The sequence below is a fragment of the Myxocyprinus asiaticus genome, chromosome 26 (assembly GCF_019703515.2).
Source record: "Myxocyprinus asiaticus isolate MX2 ecotype Aquarium Trade chromosome 26, UBuf_Myxa_2, whole genome shotgun sequence".
Taxonomy (NCBI): Eukaryota; Metazoa; Chordata; class Actinopteri; order Cypriniformes; family Catostomidae; genus Myxocyprinus; species Myxocyprinus asiaticus.
The window spans coordinates 10,121,262-10,140,913 of record NC_059369.1 but is presented as its reverse complement, the minus strand read 5'-3'; the positions used below and the strand labels follow the sequence as shown (position 1 = coordinate 10,140,913).

The window sequence follows — 19,652 nt, the reverse complement described above, 5'->3', positions numbered from 1 at the left end:
TTTAAGTCTAGGCCTTCAGTGTGATTCATGCAATTAAGAAAACACAGTTTCACAATGAATAAGACGCTATGCCTATCATACATTATGTGGCAGTCAACGTCTTGGTTACTGTCGTAACCTCTGTTCCCTGATGGAGGGAACGAGACATTGTGTCGATGTAGTGACACTAGGGGTCGCTCTTGGGAGCCCCAAACACCTCTGATATTTGAGAAAAGGCCAATGGGAATTGGTGAGTGGAATTTGCATGCCACTCCCCCGGACATACGGGTATAAAAGGAGCTGGCTCGCAACCACTCATTCAGGTTATGTGCTGAGGAGCTGAGACAGGGTCCCGGACATTTCAGCGGGTAGCTCAGTGTTGTGGCAAGAGGGACATAACATCTCGTCACAACAGTAACCAAGACGTTCCCTATCTGTAACTCACTCGACGTTGTGTCGATGTACTGACACTAGGGGTCCCTATACGAAACGCCACAACCAGCTGAACTGTGTTACATGGACTGGCGATGCAGGTGCAGGTAGACCACTGCATGCCTCGTAGCAAGTGCACCTAGCCCCCACGTAACCTTCCCCAAAGCCCCATGAGTGTCGTACGGCCCCTCGCACCCCGGGGACAAGACGAACTCATAGTGGGGACAGTTCGCGCCAGCCGTGGCCTCTTCTCTTCTTTTTTCTCCCACAAAAATGGAAAATCATTCAGCTGGGGCCATATGCGTCTGCGTCGGGGGGGGGGGTCCTTTCCCAAGGGGAAAGACACCGCGGAGACCACACCCTGCCCGAAGGGGAGGTAACGTGTGGAGAATACGTCACATGGACTTACCAACTGGCAGTATCGCATGTGGAAGAAGTCCCCACGGTAGCTCTACAAACACGTCGACCGGTGGCAGAGGGAGCTCTGCACCAGGAAGACTGCTCAGAGCGTCTAAAGCTCTGCGTGCAGTCCAATTAGATGCGCAAAGCACGAACCGGATACAGCAACGACAAGGCTTGGTCTGCCTCGTCCTGGGGCAGCGCTTGCAGGCTCACCATCTGATCCTTAAAAGGGGTTGTGGGACCTTGGGCACATAGCCCGGTCAGGATCTCAAGATCACATGAGAGTACACCGGACCAAACTCCAGGCAGGTGTCGCTGACAGAGAAAGCCTGCAGGTCCCCAACACTCTTGATGGACGTGAGTGCAGTCAGGAGGGCAGTCTTCAATAAGAGAGCTTTTAGCTCAACTGACTCTAGGGGCTCAAACGGGGATCTTCGCAGGCCCAGCAGGACCACGGAGAGATCCCACGAGGGAATAAGGCACGGCATAGGAGGATTCATCCTCCTCGTGCCTCTTAGGAACCTGATGATCAGGTCATGCTTCCTGAGGGACTTACCATCCACCGCGTCGGGGTGCGCCGCTATAGTGGCCACATACACCTTCAAGGTGGAGGGGGACACTGTCCCTCCAACCTCTCCTGCAGGAAGGAAAGCACCGACCCGACTGTGCATCTCTGGTAGTCTTCACCTCTGGAAGAACACCAATTTGCGAACAAATGGCACTTCAAGGCATACAGGCACCTCATAGAGGGAGCCCTGGCCTGAGTGATCATGTCTACCACTGCCGGTGGTAGGCCACTTAGGTCTTCCGTGTCCCATCCAGGGGCCAGACATGGAGATCTGGTCGTGGGTGCCAGATGGTGCCCTGTCCCTGAGAGAGGAGGTCCTCCCTCAGGGGAACTTGCCATGGAGGGGCTGTTGCGAGGAGTGTGAGCCCCGAGAACCAAGTCTGGGTGGGCCAGTAGGGCACTACCAGGATGACCTGTTCCTCGTCCTCCCTGACATTGCACTAAGTCTGTGCAAGCAGGCTCACTGGGGGAAATGCATACTTGCACAGCCCCCGGGGCCAACTGTGTGCCAGTGCGTCTGTGCTGGGGGTGGAGTCTCCACTTTCCCCTGAGCATAACCTGCACGACAGCGCATCTGCTGCACGGTTGAGGTCGCCCAGGATGTGAGTGGCCCGCAACGGCTTCAGTCACTGCTGATGGGCCAGGAGATGGTGGGTGAGTTGCGACATGCGACGCGAGCGTAAGCTGCCTTGGTGGTTTATATATGCTACAATCGCTGTGTTGTCCGTCTGGACCAACACGTGCTTGCCATGTATCACCATATGCCCCAGGAGCCTCTGAAAATGTTTCAGTGGGACCGCCGTTCTCCAGGCAGTTCAGCACCTACTGCGTGCTTGTTCGTGAGGCGCACTATCATAGAGACTGAGTCTAACTCCATCCCGAGAAAAGAGATGCTCTGAACCGGGGAGAGCTTGCTCTTTTCCCAGTTGACCTGAAGCCCCAACCAGCTGAGGTGCCTGAGCACCAGGTCCCTGTGCGCACACAACAGGTCTCGAGAGTGAGCTAGAATCAGCCAGTCATCGAGATAATTGAGGACGCAACTGCCACTTCCCTTAGCTGGGCAAGGGCTTCCTCTGCGACTTTCGTAAAGACGCGAGGCGACAGAGACAGAGCGAAGGGAGGACCTTGTACTGATACGCCTGGCCCTCGAAGGCGAACTGCAGAAAGGGTCTGTGCCGAGGTAAAACCGAGATGTGGAAGTACGCGTCCTTCAGGTCTACTGCCGCGAACCAATCTTGATGCTGGACGCACGACAGAATGCGCTTCTACATCAGCATCTTGAACGGGAGTCTGTGAAAGGCCCGGTTCAGCACTCGCAGTTCCAAGATTGGACGCAACCCACCATCTTTCTTTGGCACGATGAAATAGGGGCTGTAGAACCCCTTCTTCATCTTGGCTGGAGGGACAGGCTCTATCGCAGCTTTCTGCAGAAGGATCGCAATCTCCGCACGCAGGGCAGCGGCATTCTCGCCCCTCACAATGGTGAAGCAGATGCCGCTGAACCCAGGCAGGCGCCTGGCGAACTGAATCGCATAGCCGAGTCGGATCATCCTAGCCAGAAAGCGTGATGGATTGGAGAGCACTAGCCACGCATCCAAGCTCTGAGCGATGGGCACCAAGGGGACAATCGTGTCTGATGTACGATTGATGTGTCTGATGGGGGCCTCACGGCGGGGCAGAGCAGGAGTTGCCAACTCAAGGAGCCTCGTGTCCTGGGCTCGTGGCTGTGCTGAGAGAAACTTACCTTGCTCTGCGTGCCCACCATAGGACTGGTCAGTGACGGGGGAGGAGGTTGAACATCCTCATGACTCATCACAACCGCCTGAGCGTGGGTGTGCTGCAGCTGGGCGCGTGAAGGCAGGGAGCCCGCTCTCGTAGTGCCCTGCCTGCTGTGAAGGTTCGGTGTCCGGCGGTAGTGACAATGACGGCCGTAAACACCCAGGGAAAGTGATTTTCTTTGAAAATGTGGGTGCCGCAGCCCCTCGGGTGTGCAGTGAAATCAAATTCAAAGGGAACAAAAGATTATCCTCCCGGCCCTCCATCGGGGGATGGAATGGTCTGTCCACCACCTCCAAACTTACAGGGGGTCTCCATGTCCCTGGGTCGCCAGTCTCGGGGGCGCTTTGAAGCCTTCCTAGGGTTCTTGGCGCCGGATCGTGGGACGGGGGGCGTCAGCTTCTTGCAGGGGACTCTACGTCAGGGCTGGGCCATCGGCCTGGGCTGTGGCAGAGTCGGTGTCATCACCGTAGGGGTATGCCCTTGGTGACGAGGAGACGGAGTGCGGGACCTTGAGCCACGCCGGGGTAGGATGTGTTGGATAGCCTCAATCTGCTTGTTGACCACCGAGAACTGCTGGGAAAAGTCCTTGATGATGTCGCTGAATAGGCCAGCCTGGGAGATGGGGGTGTCAAGGAAGTGTACCTTGTCAGCATCCTTCATCTCAACCAGGTTAAGCCACAGGTGGTGCTCCTGGACCACCAAGGTGGACATCGCCTGCCCGAGAGTCTGCGCCATGACCTTCGTCAGTTGCCGAGCGCAGCTTCTGCATCACTCCTGGATCAGGACTGCCCTCATGCAGCTCTTTCTTAGCCTTGGCCTGGTGCACTTGCAGGAGGGCCATGGTGTGCAGGGCGGAGGCGGCCTGTCCAGCGGCACTGTAAGCCTTGGTCACCAAGGATGATGTGGACTTACAGGCCTTGGACGGGAGTCTTGGGCAATGCATTTTGCGGGCACAGGTGCACCGCAACCACCTTGTCCACCTGGGGAATCCTTGTGTACCCCCTGGCTATCCCACCGTCGAGGGTAGTGAGAGCAGAGATGCTCAGAGGTCGGGTCCGGACAATAAAAGGTGCCTGCCACAACTTCGTGAGCTCCTCGTGCACCTCCGGGAAGAATGTTACCGGGGCAGTGCACGGCGCTCTGAGCCCAGGAACCAATCATCAAGCCACGAGAGCTCAGGGCAGGGTGGAGGGTTCCACTCAAACCTGATGCTCACGGCAGCCCGGGCAAGTATGGCCGCCAGCTCCGTGTAGGCCTTAGACTGGGTGACCACACCCAAAGGTGGGAACCCAGTCGAGTACTCCGCATCCGACTGGATCAACCCACTCTCTGATGCTGCGATCGAGAGCTCATCCTGCTCTCGAGCCCCGAATGAGACATCAAACCCTTGGTGAGCCGCCTGTCTCATCCCAGAACTCGACAGGGGCAAACAAGCGTACTGGGGAATGGGAAGTCCGTGGGGGATTACTCGGTGGAACCACTCCCATTGGGGTCCCCAAATTGCCCCCATCTCTAACCAACGCGGCCTCAAACCCGTAGGTAGGAAGACCAGAGCGGGGAACTGCTGGAGTGGCTTTCCCTCTGAAGAAGGAAAGCTGCGGCTGCAACATTGCCATGGTATGAGCCATCCATGAATGCTGTCTCAGCGTGGCTGCGGCCCATACAGGTGAGACAGCGATCGTGGCTGTCAGAGGCGGAGAGGTAGTGACCACAACCAGGAACTATACACAGATGAAAAGGCATCTTTAAAAAGATGCTCTCCGTCAGTGCCACTCTTTTAGAGGAAAATACTCTTTTAGAATATACTCTCTCTTTTTAGCTGTAGAAGCACCCAGGGGCATTCTCTGCACTTTATCCGTGCACGAGGGGGAGAAACCGATGAAATGCGCCATAAATCCAACAGCATACACTCTCGAGGTGAATGGAATGGCAGTGGAATTCAGTGAATCAACACCGCTCGGCTCCAAAGAAAATATCTGAATGAGTGGTTGCGAGCATCTCCTTTTATGCCCGTATGTCCGGGGGAGTGGCATGCAAATTCCACTCGCCAATTCCCATTGGCCTTTTCTCAAAGATCAGAGGTGTTTGGGGCTCCCAAGAGCGACCTCTACTGTCACTACATTGACACAATTTTGAGTGAGTGACAGATAAGGAATTAATAATACCAACTGACATTTTAAAAACACGTCCACGCACGAAAGCCAGAACTTGAAACGACACTTAATGCTCAAGCAAGCCTAATTTTAACTGCAGTATGACTGTTTTGTGAAATGAACATCAAAAATCATATTTTTTCATATGAATCTACCAAGGAGGTCTATAATACCTAGAAAAATATATCTAATAATATTTGCGATTTAAGTGTTGCTTGCAATAAATTTCGTTTCGTCAGGGTACACGGTTACGCTGCTTGCCATTCAAGTTGGATGTGGGATATTCCTACTTGATATCTCCGACCATAAATGCATTCCATTCCCCGATATTCGGAAGATGACGTTTAAGGAAACAAAACTGCAGCACTCCCATTAGCTTAGCAAGGGTTTGACTCTCATTAGAGATGTCTCCTAGCAACCCAACTGATAAACAATGCTGCAGCGCTAGCATTTGTGCTTCAGGTGTACGATTATCAAAAGAGATTGTAATGTTTTATACACCTGTTTTTGCAGGCATTTGTTAAACAAGTTTTAATATCATGTAATGAGGAAATGAACTCATTTAACAATATTACTTAATAAAGTGAATGTTTATCACTTTGTATATCTCCCTGAGTGTCGACATGTTTGTGTGACATCATGCCCCTGCATCTCGGTGAAATCGGGGTTGAATTTCTGCACGTGCCTACAAGTTGTAATTCTGACTTAAAGATGCATTCCACTGCACTTTTCCTAGTAGGAAGTTGTAAAATCCGACTTTCCTAGTTGAATGAAGTGCAGCACTACTTTTCAAAACTTGATCCGACACTGAATGCTCAAGCAGCCTAATTTACATTTAGAAAACTCCTGATGTTGCTATAACAATACAAAAAGCACTTACCAATTTACTTGAAGTGAAAATCAGTCCTTCTTTCCAGTTTAATAAATTAAGCAATAACACAGTCATGCAGAACATCTTGTGTTTTTAAATCCATAAGGATCTCTTTCTCGATAGCGGCAGTGATGACGATCTTGCACTCTTCGCTTTCAAATTACATCACTTAAAGCGTGATTGCGTCACTCAAGGCCAGCTAGAAGGCCTCGACTGGGACATATCCTAAAGATCACACCCACCACGAACAAATAAATCAATCTGATTGGCTGATGAATCTGACAATCTGACTTTAGTTGCCCATTCATTTGCACTGTTGAGGGATTCTGTGGAAATTCTGAAGGCTTGATGGGGTGGAGCTCAAACTCACGTGCTGCTTTGGGCATGTGATTTGTAAAACAGTTGTCATGCTTCGCTTGTAAGCATCAAGGAATACATTCTGACTGGATAAACTTTTCATTTTTCTCGATTTGTTTGTAGATTAATTAAGAGTGGAAAGCGATTAAAACTACATAGGCAAAAAGGTGATTGAGTATGAAAGGATGAAAAATATTAATATAATTTTTTGGCATGTTAGGCCTGCAGAGAAGGCTTTGCTGGCCCTGAGAATTCGCCACTGCTCATAAAGAATGGGAGGTATATCTTGATATTTGGGGCAAAGACACTGTTGAGAACAACTAAAGCTTCTGTTGTGTGACCAGTCCTTCTCCGAGTCCCCTGATCAACTCCGCTAGCTCCTCCGTTTGACGAGACTTCTCCTCCAGGAGCTCGTAACGTAAACTCGAGATGTCCTGCTTTATCTCTTTTAGTTCTCCTTTGAAAACAAAAGAGTAATAAAGACCTTCTTTAATATTTGACATCAGAGGCATAGCCAAGCTAATTAGACCCAGGCCCACCCAGAATATTAGAGATTATTCTTTGACTTCAAAAATATATTTATAAAATACTTTTAAAAAATGCAAAAATTCTGTTTTCTGAAAGTATGAAAGAACTGTTTGATGGCGCCGCTTCTCTGTTGTTAAGGAAAATTTGTTAAAAAAAATATTTAGGTGAAAACTTGGCCCATCCATTTTTATTGAGGCCCACCCCAAAGTAATTTCCTGGCTATGCCCTTGATTGACATGCTTAAATACCTGAATACTTATGTTGGTAACGCATAACAAGAAGTTCATCCACCTTGAAAAGTAGATTTAAATAACTTTACAAATCAAATAATACAACTTTTTTTTCTTTTTTTCTTTTTGTTTTGGTGTGCATTATAAAAATATGAGCTTCACATTTCTTCTTTTCAACCCTCTGTACAATTGCCCCATAGACTTTCACAGTAAGTGCATTACTGTGAACTATATTTGTGTTTGTTTTAGAGCCCAATATCTAACTGATAGTGTGAACAGGGTTGGGGAGTAATGAAATATATGTAACGGGATTACGTATTTAAAATACAAAATATAAGTAACTGTATTCCACTACAGTTACAATTTAAATAATTGTTAACTAGAATACAGTTACATTCAAAAAGTATTTTGATTACTGAAGAGATTACTTTGCATTTTAATGTCATTTGTTTCATTTAATATTTAGTGCTTTCAGATGGAAAACATTTATTTATATAAATGATGTGATCCAAAGTGCATTTGAACAGCGGTGAAACACTTTCTTATGATGTGTTACATTCATACGAGCAGACAGAGAAGTAAGTCTGAAGTAAGTTTGGAGCAGAAGAAATAGAAATAAACCTTGTGTAAATTGTCAGCTTTACGCTAAGCTAAAATGCTATTTCTAGCCATTTTACATGCACGTTACCAGGCACGATCATATTATTTTATCAAGAAAATTCACGTTGGATCATAATTTCTTTTTTTCTATTAAGACCTTTGATATTAGGGCAAAAATCATATTCTTGATCATCATTTTTGTATTGTTGTCCTGTAAAAATATCAAAAAATCCTTAAAACTGTCAAGTGTATTCTGTTGATTCATGTCTTTTATTTTGAAATTCTAGTTCCTGTTTCATGTCATGTGTTCCTGTTTCCCTAGTCATGTGATTTCTGTTTTCCCTCCATGTTCATGTGTCATGTTTTCATTGGTTTATTGTTTAATTATCTTGTTATCAGTTCTGTTTGTTCATTGGTTTATGTTCTCCCATGTCTTGTATTTAAGCCCTCATGTTTGCATTGTTTTTTTGTTGAGGATTGAATGTTATCGTATGTGTTTGGTACGCTGTAGCCATAGTCAAGCCATAGTCAAGCCATAGTCAAGCCATAGTCAAGCCATAGTCAAGCCATAGTCAAGCCATAGTCAAGCCATAGTCAAGCCATAGTCAAGCCATAGTCAAGCCATAGTCAAGCCATAGTCAAGCCATAGTCCATGTTTTGTAGTTAGGGTTATTGGTTCTCACTTTGGGATTCCACATCTGTAAATAAACTCCACTTGGGTTCTTCATCTTCGTCATTGCCATCATTGTCAGCAGTTCCAGCATACGTTACAGAATCCTCGACCACCAATGGAGCCAGCAGTTTTACTTCTGCGCTTACGTCAGGAGAATTGTCCTCTGGAGGACTATGTTGAGGACTTCTGCGGTCTAGCCAGCCAGGTAGACTTTAATGAGGTTGCCCTCAAGGGTTGTTTTAGATTTGGACTAAATTAGTCCATTTCTTTTTTGATGCCTGGCGATCGCAGTTCCCTCAGCCTGGCTCAATATCGACCTCGCCCTTCGATTCATCGGTTCCCCGTTCACTGTGGGGGAGGCGGATCCCGAGCCAGAGTGCCACGTCACGGCCGCCGCCTCAGCCTGCTCCATGCCACGTCACGGCCGCCGCCTCAGCCTGCTCCATGCCACGTCACGGCCGCCGCCTCAGCCTGCTCCATGCCACGTCACGGCCGCCGCCTCAGCCTGCTCCATGCCACGTCACGGCCGCCGCCTCAGCCTGCTCCATGCCACGTCACGGCCGCCGCCTCAGCCTGCTCCATGCCACGTCACGGCCGCCGCCTCAGCCTGCTCCATGCCACGTCACGGCCGCCGCCTCAGCCTGCTCCATGCCACGTCACAGCGACGCCTCAGCCTGCTCCATGCCATGTCACAGCCACACCTGAGCAGTGGGACCTGGAGATGGTTCCCACCCTTATACCCACCTTTAGTTCTCCTGAGCAGGCAAGGGGAACTTTCGGCCCTCCGATCTCGCCTGGACCCTCTGAGCCCTGGACTTCGCTTTGGCCTGTCGGTCCCTTGACATTGCCTCAGCTCAGCGTTCCCTCGGCTCCACTACGGTCCTTCAGCCTGTCGGCTGTGCCGGGGTCCCTCGTTCCTCTGGCTCCTCCTTGGTCTGTCGGTCACCTGGCTCCGCTTTGGCTCTACGATCCCTCAACTCCACCTTGCTCCTTCAAGCCTCTAGCACCGCCTTGGTCCTCCCTGCCATCGGCTCCACCCTGGCCCTTCGTGTCTTCGGCTACTCTCCGGGCACCACTTTCCAAGGCTCCGCCCCTCGAGCCTCTCTTGGCTCCACCTTCCATGGCTCCGCCCCTCGAGCCTCTCATGGCTTCACCTCCCACGGACTTTGCCCTGGTCCCATGCTCCTCGCCCTTTCTCGCCACGCCACACCCCACGCCTCAAGACACCCCCCCCCCCCCCGCTCCCTACAGAACTGTGAATTATGTCATGTATTACGTGTTTTGTTATGTGTTGGGTGGCTTAGTGGGGGGGATATGTCAGGTGTATTCTGTTGATTCATGTCTTTTATTTTGAAATTCTAGTTCCTGTTTCATGTCATGTGTTCCTGTTTCCCTAGTCATGTGATTTCTGTTTTCCCTCCATGTTCATGTGTCATGTTTTCATTGGTTTATTGTTTAATTATCTTGTTATCAGTTCTGTTTGTTCATTGGTTTATGTTCTCCCATGTCTTGTATTTAAGCCCTCATGTTTGCATTGTTTTTTTTGTCGAGGATTGAATGTTATCGTATGTGTTTGGTACGCTGTAGTTAAGTCTAGTCTAGTTAAGTTCATGTTTTGTTTTGTAGTCAGGGTTATTGGTTCTCACTTTGGGATTCCACATCTGTAAATAAACTGCACTTGGGTTCTTCATCTTCACGTCATCTTCGTCATTGTCAGCAGTTCCAGCATACGTTACAAAAACAAGATCAATTTGATTTCTTGTTTTAGAAACAGCACTGCTTAAGATATTTAGGTTTTTCAGAGAATGTATTTTTAACGTGTATTTTGTCTTACTGTACTAGCAGAGTTTTTATAGTCAAAACAAATGAAAAAAATCTACCAGTGCTGAAGAAGTAATCCAAAGTATTTAGAATATGTTACTGACCTTGAGTAATCTAATGGAATACATTACAAATTACATTTTACAGCATGTATTCAGTAATCTGTAGTGGAATACATTTCAAAAGTAACCCTCCCAACCCTGAGTGTGAATGTGTACTGGAGTGCAAAGATGTCCAGTATAATGAGGTTACATGTACCTTCATTAACTTCATCTCCCTCTCTGTCAGTCCGTGCTTTTATGATGTATCGTTTGATTAGACGTTTCATGATCCTCTGTGGAAAGATATAGACAGATACAGAGGAATCATTTCCAATGAACAGTAAAGAATATATTTTTAGTTAACTGTGTTATCCTTAAAAATACGTATGATGTTCATTCTCATCAGTCATTCGTGGCTCTGTGCAGTCAGATACTTACAGTATGTGACCGCTAAAAGGTATAATTGACCGTTGTCCCAGTCAATCGATTTCTTACATAGCTGTAGTTTGATGTCTCTCGTTTCACTCTACGGTGTCTTTTATCTCACATAATAAACTAATGTAACATTTGACAACCAGAATGTGTGCAAATAAGTTTTTCTTTGTTTTGAAATGAATAACTGCTGCTTTACTATTTACAGAAAACCCTAATATAAATCTTTTTTTTTTATCTAATGCACTAAAGAAATTAATGCATTTTTAAGTAACCAAATACTTTTTGTATATTATCTCTTACATATGTAGTTGTGTGAATTACCTGGTAACGACTTGGATGAGGTGAATCTTTCTCTATTGACTCTTTTTGTTTGCCTAACTGAAAGCAAAAAATAAAATATAAAATTGGTAAATATGAAACCAATAATATTTTGTTCTTGCAATAATTGAAAAGTTCCAGATCATTTTCTTCATGCTGGTGCATAAAATGGACATTAGATGGCGCCAAATACCAATAATACAGTATACAATGGAAAGTTAAAGGGATAGTTCACCCATAAATGAAAATTCTCTCATCATTTACTCCCCCTCATGATATCCCAGATGTGTATGATTTTCTTTCTTCTGCTGAACACAAACAAAGATTTTTAGAAGAATATTTCAGCTCTGTAAGTCTATTCAATGCAAGTGAATGCTGACTGAAAGTGCCAAAAAGCACATAAAGGAAACATAAAATTAATCCAAATGACTCCAGTGGTTAAATCCATATCTTTAGAAGTGATATGATAGGTCTGGTTGAGAAACAGATCCTTGAAATACTTCTCCCTGCCCAGTAGGGGGCAGTATGCACAAAAAAATGTGAATCACTAAAAACAAAAGAAGAATGTGGAAGTGAAAGTGGAGATTTATAGTATAAAAGAACTAAAATATTGATCTGTTTTTGATCTGAGTCTTGTGGATTACTTTTATGCTGCCTTTAAATGCTTACGGACCTTCTGAGTTCTGGTCACCATTCACTTGCATTGTATGGACCTACAGAGCTGAAATATTTTTTCTAAAATCTTCATTTGTGTTCTGCAGAAGAAAGAAAGTCATACACATCTGGTATAGCATGAGGGTGAATAAATGATGAGAGAATTTTCATTTTTGGGTGAACTAACCCTTTAAATTTAAAATCATCAAAGCTAGATAGACCAACTGTGATTAAATAAAAAGATGAAAAATGCTTATGATGTTGGGGTAACTATCTTTATCAAATTAAAACACAGATGTTGAGCCGCTGACCTCTCCATCTCACCTCATTGAGCTCTGTGTCCTTCTGGTCCTCTTTGTGCCTGTGCAGGGGCATTAGTAGGAGCTGTTTGAGTTTCAGAGCCAGGTTAATGACTGATTTGGGGCTGGGTATCAGGTTAAATGGCACAGGTAGGGTTCCCCCTTCTTCAAAGTAAGAGAACCACAGCTTTGCCCTGGCAAACTTCCATTCCACATCTGCATCGTCCTGCCATTAAAGTCATATTTCTGTATCAGGCATATATCTATCTGATGTACATCTGCAGACTGCTGTCAAGCAGTTATTTCTAAGAAAAGTGCTACTAATTTATTGTTCTGTTTTTACAGTGGGTCATGTTGTGAACACTTCCAGAAAAAAAGGTACCATGCAGGTAGAGTAAATTATTGTTCCCAGAGGAACAAAACATATAAATGTACTTTTAAATGTTTGCAACAGGTCCTGTTGGTTCAATTAACAGTATGTATCCAAAACGACGTATAAACATTTTTTTTTATAAATGAGTTATATTCTAACAGAGGTACAGAAGAAGTCCTCTTGAGAGTACCACCCCAGTGACAGTCCTTGTACCTTATCTTGAAAGTCAGTATTTACATGGATGGAAACATACCTCAAAATCTTGACTAAAATCTTGACTACCATTACATACTGTAATATGTCTATTGAACATTTCCGCCGTTATTGATTAGGAAAAAAAAAGACAAAGCTCACGTTGTCACTTTATGTGGGGAAAGCCGTAAAAATGGAACTTGTTGTTTATTGACACTCATTTAACAAAATGCATTTTTTGAAATCCAAAGTAAAACAAAGCAATCTTCCACAACATATCTGTATTAAAAATGTAGGGTATTTGATGTTTTTATTTATTTATTTGTGTGGGTTTTTGTTTTAGCTAAATTTAAACAGTGAATTGTGAACAACATGATCACAAGGGAAGTTGGCATGTTGTTTCCGATACTTCGGAAAGACACTGTGGAAGACCCGAGTTCAGAACCTATAGTGAAACCAAGAAGTAATTGTGTTCACATAATTAGTGATGAGCATGATTCAGAAATTGTATTTTTCCCACTAGCATTTTTCCCTCTATCACTAAATTTTAAACAGGTGTGTTTTAATCTGTGTTTTGAATTGTAAAAAAGAGTCCCACAGATGAATATACAGATAAGGACAATCATAGAGAACAGAAAGGGATGTATGGGTGAATACATTCTGATAGAAATGAGTGGGCCAGATTATAAATGGCTTTGTTAGTGTGCATTAATATTTTATAATGAATCAGTTGCTGAACAGGAAGCCGGTGAATTTCGATGAGGGAGGGGGTGATGTCATCATTAAACTTAGTGTAGATGATGATCCTTGCAGCAAAGTTTTGGATGATTTGTAACCAGTGGAGAAGTTCCATGATGGCAAAGAATCTGTCCAAGTGGAAGTAAGTAGATGATGAAGAGGAGTGGTCCCAGCACCAACTCCTGAGGGACACCTTGAGTAACTGGGGCTAACTCTGACCTGAAGTTGTTCATCTGTACAAACTGGTTTTCATCCTATCTCTCCAATAGAAAACAAAGGAGAGCAGAGCCAGCCAGGCTTTCCAATTATATGGAATGTGAGATGGTGACAAAGGCGGCACTGAGGTTGAGATGGATGAGGATGGTGAGAACGCCAGAGTCAGCTGCAAAGAGGAGGTCATTGGTAAATTTAACCAGGGCCGTTTCGGTACTGTGTTTGGGCCGGAATCTGGATTGGATTGGCTCATAAAGATTATTAACGTGTAAGTGGGCCTGGAACTGAGATGCTACAATCCATCTGAGGATTTTAGAAATAAATGGAAAATTAGAAATAGGCCTGTAATTATTCAGATCATTGTGATTTAAGACAGATTTTTTAAGAATAGGTGTGATAGAAGCAGGTTATAGTGAAAAGGGAAAAGTGGCAGCAGACAGGAAACAGTTAATTATGGCTGTTTTAATATGTCAGTAAGGGCAGGCAAGCTTTGACCAAGTTGTGTGAAGGAGATCTTGTGAGCATGACTTGGACTTGGTAATGAGGTCTGTGACAAGCTCAGCTGATGCAAATTCAAAGGCAGCAAGCATGGTGGAGGGCGACAGGCTCAGGGTAGCCCACGCAAATAAGTTGGTATTCATCGATGAAGAAGAGGGCAGATGTTGATGGATGTTCATCATTTTAGATGTGAGAAATTCTAAGAAGGCCATGCATTGACTCGTGGAGATTATATGGTAGGAAATGGTTTTAGGAGGCTGAAGTAATTTGTTAACAGGAGAGAATGTGGTCTGTGAATTATTCTGTCCGGAGCTGATGATGTTAGCATACTAGGTGATTTTGGCAACATTGAGTGCAGTCTTATACGAGAGCAGATGATCAAAATACATATGTTTGTGTAGTCCAGTTCTTTTAAACAGTCACTCCAGATAACGACCCTGAGTTTTCAGCCGTCAGATTTCAGTGGTGTACCATGGAGAGGAGTGTAAAAATGAGACTGTGCATGTTTTGATGGGGGCCACAATGTCTAGTATACTGGATAAACCAGTCATTGTAGCTGTTCACTAGGTCATTGGGGAGGGGGAGGGGCAACAGAAATTGACAGAGCGATTGATCAATCTGTCTAGGTTGTTGGGGTTAATATTTTTAATATTACGGAAAGATATACAGCGATTTAGGATGGATTTTGATAGGGGAACAGTAATGTCAAAGAGAATGAGCTTGTGATTAGAAATGGGAAGTCCTGAAGCAGTCAACTGGAAGTTGAGATGCCAGAGCAGCAATCTAAATACAACTAGTAACCTTTGTTGTGAGTTGGAAAGTTTACAAATTGATTAAATCACAGCTATCCAGAATATAATTAAAATCCTTATACAGAATGCTAGTGTGGTTGTCAAAATGGATGTTAAAGTCACCCATTAAAATGATATTGGGAGACATAGCACACAGAGAGCTTAGGAGGTCTATAAATTGCAACTATAACGGTGGGATTTGGTCCATTTAATTGGACTGCCAAAATTTCAAAAGTGGATGGCTGTGAGACAGAGACTGGCATGATTCTTAAGTTCTTGCGATGGATCAGTGCAAGACCACCCCCTTTACCTGAAGAGCATGGTTTGCAGAAGTAAACAAAGCCAGGTGGTATTGTTTCGTTGAGATTAAAGAAATCATTTGGTTTTTGCCAAGTCCCAGTTAGACATAAAAAATAAAGTTTCAGATCTGCAATGTAATCATGAATAAATGTGGCATTATTGCTTCGTGGTCGTACATTGAAAAGGGTGAATTTGAGAGAATCAGAGAGAGCAGGTGTAGCTGACCTGGGCAGAGGAGCTAGCACACTATAGTCTACAGACCAATCAGAGTTAATTGGCATATGAAAAGTAGACCAGAATGAGCAAATGTATCTGACATTGTTATAGGAAAAGTTCTGACGGGATCCACGATGGATGTATCTCAGATGTCGGAGAATGTCCTGGTGGCTGGATATTGTTGATGGAGGTTCGTAATGAGACCTGAGGATATCCGTTGTTGAGTACGTCAGCCGTGGTACGGTGCTATTGATGGTAAAAAATAGAATAATCCATACTAGCAGCTGGAAGATCCACATGGTCAAGTTCTAACAACACCACAGCCGAATAGACAGGCAACAATGGAATAGAACCCGCAGCAGGAATGGAGAGCCAGAGAAGGGGCCCAAGCAGCCGGACAGATCGGCAGCAGACCAGACCCAGACCACAGCAAGCAGCCCCGTAGACTGCAAACTCAACGCAGACAACTCCAGCCAACTGTGGGTGGAAGACCATCAGACCACAACAGCAGACCCCGAGACAGCGATGGGACACCAACAGCCGACAGGTGATAAGCCAACAAGACACTGCAGAGCCACGGCATGACAGCAAACAGGAACAGGGCAGCAAATCCAACAGTACAGCCAGGATCTAGCAGCGCAGCTAAAACCCAGTAGTGGAGTTGAAATCCTATAATGCAGTTAAAATCTAGTAGTGCAGATAGCTGAGGCAACCAATCCAATAATGCAGATAAGACATCAGGCTAGAAAAAGAGACTAAATCAAACACATTACTCCAGTGAGTAGTGGCAGACAAAACGCACCAGCGTTCACTCGAAAGGAACTGGAAAAAATACAAATGTTAAAAGTCTATTTTGACGATTTATTTGGTAACACTATACAATACGGTTCCGTTTGTTAACATTACCTAATGCATTAGGTATCATGAACAAACAATTAAAAATATATTTTGTACATCGTTTATTAATCTTTGTTAATGTTAGATAATAAAAATACTACTGTTCATTGTTAGTTCATTTTAGTTCATAGTGCATTATCTAATGTTGACAAGTACAACTTTTGGGACAGAAAATGGGACAGCCCCCTCCCAGCAAAAATGAAATTGACGTATCCTTACCTAGGTGCAGATCAATGCGAAGTAGAGGGTGCATCCGCATCTGTAACTGTTGTCACCTTGTATTTTTCGCTGGCAGCATTTTTTCTCAGTGTGCGCTTGTCTTTCAAGAGTTTATCATAAAATGCAGAGCAGCCCAGTCCAAAATTAAGACGTACAAAAAGCATTGCCTTCATGATTGTTACACTGAGTCGAGATTTAACTGGTGTCCATGATGCGTTCATTAATGAGAACACACGCTCCACAGATGCAGTCCAAACTCCACGACCTTGGCTAAGACTCCAAAGTTGATGGTCTTGCTCTCTAGCTCATGAAAAACATCTGTCCATCTCTCAGACATGGCTGTCTTGTTCATGTTCCACTCAGTGATGTGACGAGTGACAATTTTTTTGTGCAAGCCCACTCATCAAAGAGTGTGGTTTTGTCAATCAAACTGAGAGAGGGATTCTGGAGTAGAAGTGTTCGAGGCTGCTTTGAATGTCTTTCTACTCTGGGATGTCTCTCAGCAGGGCCCACTCAAGATTTTCTGTGTTCTCCAATGAGCGGCTCCAATTTTGAAGGTAATCCACCGATGCTGAATAAAAGTTTCTGACAGCATAAAAGAAATCATCTGCTCGCACATCACCAGCTTCAACCAGGGCATCCAACTGCTTTTTAATGTCAGAGGGTAAGAATGATTCCTCCAGCCTGGCCTGCAAGACTTTTCTCAGGTCATGAATGTGCAAAGCTATGGCCATGCACAACAAAATGATAAGCAAAATGTCCGTCACTTGCATGCACCTTGTCAGATTCGAAACTCTTTTTGAAGATCCTCATTAAATGTACTGTACATGCACACTTCCTTGATATTTTTCCAGCCGGAATTTCATCTGTGTGCTCTTTCAAACGGACTCCTCAATCAGTTCACTAACTGGATGTCTATTGATAGGGGATTGTGATTGGATAGTTTAATCAAATAAAACGGTGTGATTTTATTGGTTTTACAAGCCATATCCTTGGCTACCTTTGATAAGAATACTCACATGACTGAGAAAGTCGCATAGGCAATAGAGAAATTTTAGGAGAGGGGAAATATGGGACAAAACATGATTTTTTCAGAATAAGTCAGGACACTAGAAAAAGTGCTTGAATACGGGACTGTGCCAGGAAAAACTGGCCACCCTATTAATAAGTATTGTACATTGTTAGTTCATGTTAACTGAAGTTGTTAACTAATGTTAACAAATGTAACCTTATTGTAAAGTGTTACCATTTATTTTTACACAGTGTACACAAACAGGTTGTTATTTTAGTCATAGTTTTGAACTTAAAGGAAAATTTTACCAAGATGAATTTTTCTATTTTTTTTTTTTTTATGTATTTAAAATGTATTTTTTGACTAAAATATTATTATCTTCATTTATTCACTCTCTTTTTTCCATGAAACACAAAAAGAGATGTTAGGCACAATGTTAACCTCAGTCTCTATTCACTTTCATTAAAAAGTGCAAAGTCAACCTTCAAAATTTCTCATCTTGTGTTCCACAGAAGAAGTCAGATGGGTTTGGAATGACATGAAGTTGAGTAAAGGATGATAGATTTTTGTTGTTTTTTTGTTTGCCTTTTTTTTGTTTTTTTTTTGTTTTTGTTTTTTTGCTTTTTTTTTATTTATTTTTATTTTTTTTGGTCTAACAGTTTTACAGCGCTTTTAGGGTGCTGTGCTGTATCTTTAAGAAAGAAGGCTTTCAATAGCATGTTAACAAATGACAGGATCTGGACATGTACCTCTGGCCTGTCCATTCCTAACGTCTGGTAGTTTCCAAAATTTCATTTCTGAACATGATTACCTCAATTTCCTGAAAGGAGCTGTTGATCATGGCGATGAGCATGTTGAGTAAGACGATAACCATGGTAACATTGTAGACTCCATAAAGGACGTAGCCAATATTCTCAATGAATTTGTGCCCGTTGTTGATGACGACAGACTTGACCTCAGAAAGTCCAAAAATAGCCCAGAATAATGTTTTAAAGCTCTCCTCGACACTGGGGAAAAAGAGGAAATAGAAAATATAAAATGCCATCATGTCTCTGGGGCATTATGTGACATTATTTCATTTAGATTTCATAAGAAAGATTTGTTCATTTTAATGTAAGGTTAGGAATGCCATTATTTTAGCATATAAAATATGTATTTCATGTTTATTTATTGTATGTATTTTTAAATAAGAAACTGATGACAGAATCTATTCCTTTAAAGCATTATTTTGTTTCCAAAATGAAGATTCCAAAAAGGACTCATTGAGAAAAGAGGATGACTAATTACATTTCATCTCAACCTCTGACCCCCTGACCTCTCATATATTTCAGAATCTTTAATGAATTACTTAATAAATTACTGCTTACCTTCAATTTCCTCAATTACATTGAGCTTCTTACTAAAATATAATTATCTTTTCTGTGTCCATTTCTCTTATTCACTCTTATATCCACACATGCTGTGGAAGTCATGATAATTGAATTTGCCAAACGCCTACTTCCATCATGTCCTTGTGTACTGTTGCCAATGGCTCTGGCCGTTTTGTAATTATACAACTAATAAAGACTGATATTAAGGATATAATATAATTAATCAGAACAAGGCAAACGATCATCAAAAGAGTCTCAAATCAGCACATATCAATCCGATGCTTACGTTGTGAAGGCGTCATTCTGCTTCGCTCCAAGATAGTATGAATAGAGGTTAAACATTCCTAACATGAAGGCCACGAACACCATGATGAAGATCACCATGAATTTAAATATGTCTTTCACAGTCCGGCCCAGAGAGATCTGCAGGGGTCCAAAGCTCTCGTTGGCTGGCAGGATGTATGCGATCCGAGAGAAGCTCAGGACCACTGCAATGGCATAAAGACCCTCAGAGATCAACTGAGGGTCCGAAGGAACCCAGTGAACACGTGCTGAAATACAAAGCAAACCTGTAAAGGTCAAGCACATGGCCTTTTCTGCAGGTCTTTCATAAGGTCAAGCTGAAGATGTTCAGTAGGAGACAATGAGAACTCACTGGAGAAACATGTGTGAGCTATGTACCTGTTGGTTCTG

At 43.9% G+C, this 19,652-nt stretch overlaps 1 protein-coding gene across 1 annotated transcript in view; it reads right to left on the bottom strand.

The window, feature by feature from the left end:
- Positions 1 to 6,861: 6,861 nt before the first annotated feature.
- The window catches only part of trpc6b (transient receptor potential cation channel, subfamily C, member 6b), a 37,460-nt gene continuing 24,669 nt past the window's right edge, over positions 6,862 to 19,652 (bottom strand). The window contains exons 7-12 of the mRNA XM_051656285.1: positions 19,246 to 19,510; positions 18,401 to 18,596; positions 12,166 to 12,366; positions 11,191 to 11,247; positions 10,652 to 10,727; positions 6,862 to 6,998 (exon numbers count right to left, since the gene is read on the bottom strand). Coding sequence (XP_051512245.1) covers positions 6,862 to 6,998; positions 10,652 to 10,727; positions 11,191 to 11,247; positions 12,166 to 12,366; positions 18,401 to 18,596; positions 19,246 to 19,510 — 932 coding nt within the window. The remainder of the gene's footprint in view (positions 6,999 to 10,651; positions 10,728 to 11,190; positions 11,248 to 12,165; positions 12,367 to 18,400; positions 18,597 to 19,245; positions 19,511 to 19,652) is intronic.